The sequence below is a fragment of the Xenopus tropicalis genome, chromosome 7 (assembly GCF_000004195.4).
Source record: "Xenopus tropicalis strain Nigerian chromosome 7, UCB_Xtro_10.0, whole genome shotgun sequence".
In the NCBI taxonomy this organism is placed as follows: Eukaryota; Metazoa; Chordata; class Amphibia; order Anura; family Pipidae; genus Xenopus; species Xenopus tropicalis.
The window spans coordinates 103,589,328-103,597,126 of NC_030683.2; the positions used below are offsets into that span (position 1 = coordinate 103,589,328).

Genomic DNA, 7,799 nt, shown 5'->3' on the forward strand with positions numbered 1-7,799 from the left:
GTGTTAGTAAAGGTAACCTTAGGAAAATGGAAAGGATACAGCAGAGAAGTTGGCACAGAGGTACTAAGGAGACAGGACTACTTTGCTGGCATGTTAGGGTCAGAGTAGGAAAGTTAAGGTACTATGGATACAAAATAGATCTGGATCCTTAATGGACGATTAAAAATACAACAAATCTTCCTTTTCCCAGCAGACTCCTAAGCTCACAGGTCCCTAAGGCCTATGGCACTTCAGCAGCATGGCCGGAATGTTTGTGTGGGCGGAACAGTGAGAGAGCCGCGGAGGGATATTCAGTGAGGCAATGTGCAGCGTAGCTCCATATCCCTCTCCCCTGACTTGAGTTCCTCACACCTCTCTCACTCACGCAATTGTCACATCGTAGCGGATTCTGCCTTCTCCTATGTGTCACCATGGCTCTCTAACCGTGCAAACGCACAGAACAAGTGTGAACCAGCACTTGTGCTGCACCAACAGAACCACTGCAACTATGGAGTAAGTATAAGTGCATTTCATTGCGCATTAAGTTTTGGATAGTGCAGTCCATATGTTTGTGTGGCATATTCAGCAGGTGGTTAGGAGAACTGGGCAGCCTGTGGTACCGAGATGCTTATAAACTAGGGCTCATTTACCAGCGCAGGGTAGATCTGTTGCTGGGCAGTAACCCTAAGCAACCATTTATTGATTGTTTTTTTAATTCAACAGGGTTACTGTCCAGGTACAAACTGGCCCAGTGCTGAGAAATGACCCCCACCAAGATCCACTAGGTGTCTTACCCTTGCCAGTAATATATCCATATGCCTGCCAGGTTTTGTTGGACTACAACTCCCAGAGGCTGTAGCTGAATGCTAGCCATTGTAGTTCAGGAACAGCTGGAGGGTTGCAGGTGGAACACACTTGACAGAGGGCTAGATGGCTAGTGATATTGCTACTGACTATGATAATACTTGTATTCAGAAGCAGACTACATCTCCCAGCATCCTTAGGAAGCCGTTGCAATGCTTAGGCTGTGCATCAGCAACTAAAGCTGAGGGCTTGTGAATAGCTAACATGGTGCTAACTGTAACACTGCCCTGTACAAGATGCATTTAGCCTATTTAAAATGAAAGTGGGGGTGAAAGCCAAGATTATTATATATATTTTTTTTTTTATTTTTTTTTTATCCTTGAGAAAGGTCCTAATAAGGACCGAAACGTTGGTTTTAACAATATATTTAAAATAAAAATTTTTTGATGAAACATTGAAGGGTGTGCTGGCCACAGATAATTATTTTCTATACAGACATAATTTTGGCTAGCACCCCGCAGAACTTTGAGCCTTGGAGTGTGGACACCATTTGGATTGATATATATATATATATATATATATACATACAGATGTGTGTGACTGAGGGACAGGGTACAGTTATCAGCTGGGGACTGTGTGTAATCAGTCTCGGTAACTTACAGTGCAATGGTGCGTGTCTGCTTAGCAAACACAAGAGTCTGTCTGTGTATTTAATGTATTTCTGTCCTTAATGATGTGTGTTGGGGGGGGGGCAATTATTTATAATTCCACCTGATCCCTCTAGTTGTTGTTGCACTACATATCCCAGCAGCTCTTAGCAAATTCTGTTTATTGATAGATGCAAAATAAACATGTCTATTAATGATAAATAAAAAACACAAATACAAAAGTATTGTAGAAATGATACCTATATTGGCTAAATACATTGTAAGCTTTCGGAGCTCTAAGGCAAAATAAAAATGAAAGCTGGAATGGCACAACATATATACTGTCAGAGAAAAGTGTTCATTATTTCAACAAGTTATCTCGTTCATAAGTGTTCATTATTTAACAAGTTGCTCGTGAACACTTCTCTCTGATCTAACAGTATATATGTTGTGCCATTCCAGCTTTTATTTGTATTTTGCCTGATGAAGGGGCCTTAGAACAATGAACGTTTGCAATGTTTTTCTTATTGTTAGCCAATATAGGTATTGTTTCTACAATACTTTTGTATTTCTGGTTATTTATTTATCATTAATAGATGCAGGGATTGCACTATAGCGACCCCTAGTGGCAGCCTGGTGTGATGTCCTGCTATTAACTGTTACTTACTCCGTGTGACCTTACTAGATTATTAAAGGGTGTCCCTTATGAATGATAACATCACGTTGTAATATGTTGATAGTGTCTATAGCAGGGATCCACAACCTTTTATACCTGTGAGCCACATTCAAATGGAAAAAGTGTTGGGGAGCAACGCAAGAATAGAAAAAGTTCCTGGGGGTGCCAATAAGAGCTATGATTGGCTATTTGTTAGCCCCTATGTTTACAGAAGGCTCTGTTTAGCAATCATAATTGGTTTTTATGCAACCAAAACTTGCCTCTTTTGAGGCCAGTGGGAGCAACATCCAAGGGCTTGGGGAGCAACATGTTGCTCACAACCCACTGGTTGGGGATCACCGGTCTATAGGATTCCTCTGTAATTCTTGCTGGATTGGGTTTGTGCTGTCACATCTGCTGCCTGATGCAGGAGCAATGGTGGGGCTCCCAGGGGGCAGATTCCAAGCTGTTTTTCTTCATCGTGAGTGTGTGCCCCAGGGAGCTGTATGCATCATATTGCAAACATGCTGTTTTTCTGTACAGAGAGGGTGCTTGCATATATATAGAACTTTTTTCCCAGTTGCATCCTCCAGTTGTCCCTTTGCTAGCCCAGTCTGCATTTCTGTACATTTTACTGATGGCTTTTTCTCACAAGGCTTTTGGAAGCCATCAGTGCAGTTGGGCTTATTAACCACCACTCAGCTCTTTGAACTGTGCCCCGCCAGGGTTTATGACTTGTAAGGCAGATCCATTAGCTGACTGGCACACAAAGGGTTAACAGCAGCTGTTTGGGCATTCCACTAATATTTGTACTTTTATAACATTTTTAAGCCAGGGGGCCCTTTTGATGCCAGGAGCCCAGTACTAATGCCTTTTGTGAATAGGAATATTAATTTTGGCCGGGTTACAAATCTCAGAATTATTTCCCATTGTTGCCCATTGTATTGAGCCCAATACTGTTTCTGCTCCTCTCCTGTCCCATACAGCTGATTTACCCCCTTATTAAGTATATTAGTTCACATTGTTGATCTAACAGTGGCTATGTAAGGCTACAAGGGGCAGCCCTACCCTGCCTGTGCCCAGTACATAACTTAGTAGGCAGATGGTGCACAGGGGTGCTTGTTTCAATCTCAGAGGATAACCATAAAACCATAAAAGAATGGCAAAAGGGATTGGGAAACCAATATCTATTGCTATTCTGTGAATTGTGGCTTGTATAAATGTATCATGTATTCCAGTGATCCCCAACAAGTGGCTGAGAAGCAACATGTTGCTCACCAACCCCTTTGAGTGTTGCTCTAAGTGCCCCCAAACCAGGTAGTTATTTTTGAATTCATTTAGATTGAATAAAAACAAGATTTACTACCAAATAAAGCCCCCCTGTAAGCTGATAGTGTGCATAGAGGCCCCTAATAGCCAATCTTAGCCTTTATTTGGCTCCTCCATGAACTTTTATGGTGCTTGTGTTGCTCTCCAAGTCTTTTTACATTTGGCTGTGGCTCACGAGTAAGAAAGGTTGGGGACCCCTGATGTATTCCTTCACAGACTGTAAGAAAACATTATGGGTTGTACCTACTGAGGTAGGATTACCCCTATGTAACTCCCTGCCAAGATGGCTTCTAATAAGGCAGAGGTTTTTAGACACAGTGAGGCACACTTAACAATGGGCAAATTTTCCCTTGGGCAGTAACCTATAGCAACCATTCATTTTTCTAAGCCCCCTGCAGGTAAAACATTTAATGCAAATATTTGATTGGTTGCCATGGGTTACTGCTCATGGGCAAAATTGCCCAGGGTTGACAGATGACCCCCAGTGGGGGACTGTTTACTGGGTACGTTTGCTCAAGTGCAGTAACCCATAACAACCAATCAACACTTAGGCTTCAAATGTATAGTGTAGGAAGAATAAAAAAGTGGCAATTGGTTGCTATGGGTTACTGCACTTGAGCAAATGTATCCAGTAGTTAGTAAATAAGTCACAACGAGTACAGTCACTCACAGGCCCCATCATATATATATATATAGACACTAAAAACAAAAAAGTTGTTAATGTCAGCTTGCTATAGTTCCCTGAATATCCAGGACCCAAACGTGTCATTCACCCCAAATTTCAAACAGCTTCCCTTCCCCATGCACTTTGGGAAACACCAGCAGGCAACATTATGGCAATCTGTATTAAGGGTAAGTGGCTAGGAATATTGTGGTCAGCACCTTCATTGAAGCAATCAAAGCAAAATGAAAATACTCTGGGCAAATAAAAAAAGTGTCCAATAGGGGGTCAGTGGGTTTAACTGTTGTCTCACTCTTTGGCTTACAGCAGCCTCAAATGTTGCCGCAAAGTATTACACTTTGTACTTATAAACTCTATGAACTCTTCTGTATCTGAATGATCCTCCATTCCTAGTACCTAGATTCCCTGATAAGAACATGGAGTTGTGACTTCTGGTCAAATAAATGTTGTTGTTTATTTAACTGTCTACCCTTTCCTAGGTCATTTACCTCCCGCTCTGCACCTTCCGCTGCAATTTCCAGCAGGAATCGTGCCTCCTACAATCGTGCCTCCTACAATCTCTCAATCATCTCTGGTGTGAAAATAGAACCTTCTGGTAGAAATGTCTCTTATGGCAGCCATGAACTTCGACCTGGAGATGTCTATGTTGCCAGTTAGCACACTGCACTGGCGGGCGGATCTCCTTAAGATCCCTGCTCATGGAAATCCCTATGAACATCCCTCCTTGCCCATGGATGATGGGGTGAACATGCCTGGGGCTGAAGCAGGATGCCTGGCAGGTAATGAGTTTGTCATTGTGAAGAACACAAAGATTAGGCTGAATGTTGTCCACCAAGGGAAATGTATATTCCTCAGCATGTACAACCTCATACTATAACATTAGTGCACCATAGTTGGAAATCATTTAATATGCCTTGCATTCAACTACAGGCACTGCTATACACAAACAGAGCATGGCAATGGTAAGCGGCTCTGCGTGGAAAGTAGTAGTATAACTCGACATTTACTTTCAGTATGATGTAGTCGGTGATATTTCTAAGACTATTTGCAAGTGGTCTTCATTTTTTTGTTTATTTATTGTGGTTTTTAACTATTTAGCTTTTTATTAAGCAGTTCTCCAGAAATTTCAGCAGCTACCTGGTTGCCAAGTTCCCGTTTACCCTAGCAACCAGGTATAAGTTTGAACGAGAGACTGGAAAATAAATAGGAATGGCCTAAAAAGAAAGATAAAAGTAACAATAACAATAGAGTTGTAGCCTCACAGAGCAATCAGAAAGAGGCAGATAAATAATTAAAAAAGCTAAAGATATAAATAAGTTATATTAAAGGTGAACTACCCCATTGACTTACTTGTGAGAGATTAATTTCCTAAATGCCAAGTTTTGGCCATAGCAGGGTTATAAAGCACAGATAATGTTTAAGGAATGAAGAAAGAAGGAAATAGGAATTTATTACTGCAGTGGGAAAAAAGCATTCTAATCTTTAATTTTTTTTTTATTCCTTGTCAAGGTGATGGATTCACAGACTGGATGACGGAAAGGGTTGATTTTTCCTGTTACCATCCTGTGTCAGTGGATCCATCTTTGCCAGGTCCTTCAGCCCCTGATTTGGAGATCATGGCTACTCTTCTAAAGAAGGAGTTGGAGCAGATGGAAGATTACTTCCTGGAGGAGACCCTTTCTCCAACACAACCAATGCCTCCTGATCAAGTGGCCCCTTGCACCCCTCCATCACATGAAGTGCATTTCCTCTTCCCAACACCAGACCATCAGTTCTGTGGAAGTGAAGTAGAGTTTCAGGGCTACGTTGAAGAAGAAAACCCACCACCCGCTCCAGCCTCCATGGGAACCCTGGATTCTGGGTGCCTGGAGCTCTTGAATCTCTACTCTGATGTTCCTAGTGATTTCCATAGAGAACAGCTGCAGGATCTGTCCTTGATAAAAGACACCACTGACCCGCCAGAATTCTTAAAACAACTGAACAGGCCTACACCATATGACCGCCCAAGCTCCAGCTGTAATGTCTCAACCCATCAAAAAGGTGACCGCAAACAGAAGAAGAGAGACCAGAATAAGACAGCGGCACTAAGATATCGGCAGAGAAAAAGAGCCGAATATGATGCACTGGATGATGAGTGCCAGAGCCTGGAGGTCAGAAACAGAGAGCTGAAAGAAAAATCAGATTCCATCGAAAGAGAAATTCAATATGTAAAGGACCTACTCATTGAGGTCTACAAGGCCAGGAGTCAGAGACTCCGCAGTAATTAGAGCTCTGTAACGATAGGTGTATCACATTGTAGGATTATTGGGATAGGTAAAAACTTGTTATGTGGCCTGTAGGACATGGGGAGATTCTCAGCATTTTGTGCACCAGATTAAAAATGCTGCATCAAAATGCCTAACATCCCCCTCTTCCTTTTGTAGTAGTAATCACATAGAAGCACTGGCACGTTTCACAAGATTTTTCCCTGGATAAACGCTGCCGGATAGTTAATAAGTAGCTTTGAACAGACTTGTGTTGGGCGCTCCTGTGAATTGTTTTTGATTTTTGTATAATTTAGAGTTAGGAGTTCTGCTCCCACATATTTATAATCTAAGATTTTGGCCCTCATTTACCAAAGTACTAATTTAAATTCAAAGTACTTTTTTAATTACAGAATTTTTACACTAGGCCATGGGTATCTTATAACTGCCCCTTTTCTCCAATGCTCATATATAAAATATATAATATATAAGATTTTCCAACATTATAGAATATATTTAAGGCACCTTGTTTCTGTGATCTGTAAGCCACATATGTTTATTTAAGTACCCTGTGTTCAAAAATTGCCTCCCTGTAGTTATTAATGCATAGGTGCAGCACAGCTTAGTGGGTAGCTTTTGCAGCACCCGAGTTCAATCCCAGCCAAAGAACTATCTACAAAGGGTTTGTATGTTCTTCCTGTGTCTGCGTGAGTTTCCCCCAGGTACTCTGTCTTTTTTTCCACACTCTAAACACAGGCAGGTTAACTGGCTCCTAATAAAATTATGTATGATTCTGCTAGTTACCTTAGCTTGTAAGCTCCACTGGTGCAGGGGCTGATATGAATAATGTATATGTTTCTCTGTAAAAGCACTGCAGAAATGTGTTAGTGCTGTATAAATACCAGTAAATAAATAAATACATAATGTGACATTTCTCATTACAGGGTACCGAGGAGTATAACCAAGACAGCAGAAAGATATGAATCTGAATTATTATTGTAGATATATCCCATGTTGGCAGCAGTGTAGCCATCAAGGGTGAGCAAGCTTTGAGTAGTGGAATACTAATTTAGCTGAGGATTCGGGTAGCTACTTTTAATATAGATTTACAAATAATGTGTGTGTGGTTTTTTTTTAATTTTGGCATGCATTTTCACTATTTATAATCAGTCAAATAAATATTTCTGAAAATAAACTGCATTGGAATGGTTTTATCCCCAAGGTTATGAGCATAGAAAAAAAGCTCTCTATATTTAGACTGGATTGGTGAACAAGTGCTAGAGATGTTGGATTAAGGTAACCCATCAAGTACGATGATAGGTCAAAGGGGTGATTCACTTTTAACACTAGCCCCCATATGTAATAAAAGGCACTAAGTTTTCCTAGGAACAGTAACCCTTAAACCCCCTTAGTATATTATGGAATGCCCTATTTATAGCAACTTTGCGTCTGGTCTTCAT

At 41.1% G+C, this 7,799-nt stretch overlaps 1 protein-coding gene across 1 annotated transcript; it reads left to right on the forward strand.

The window, feature by feature from the left end:
- The first annotated feature begins 361 nt into the window (after window positions 1–361).
- atf5 (activating transcription factor 5) lies at window positions 362–7,534 on the forward strand. The gene is made up of 3 exons (NM_001126567.1): window positions 362–492; window positions 4,576–4,875; window positions 5,606–7,534. Exons 2-3 carry the CDS (start codon window positions 4,716–4,718, stop codon window positions 6,361–6,363), a joined length of 918 nt encoding a protein of 305 aa, NP_001120039.1. The 5' UTR covers window positions 362–492; window positions 4,576–4,715; the 3' UTR covers window positions 6,364–7,534.
- The last annotated feature ends 265 nt before the right edge of the window (window positions 7,535–7,799 follow it).

Bases quoted from the DNA above. Each gene is read 5' to 3' on its own strand.
- atf5 (NM_001126567.1), top strand. From the start codon at position 4,716: ATGAACTTCGACCTGGAGATGTCTATGTTGCCAGTTAGCACACTGCAC. The intron at 4,876-5,605 runs GTAATGAGTTTG...TTCCTTGTCAAG, and splicing joins TGAAGCAGGATGCCTGGCAG to GTGATGGATTCACAGACTGG.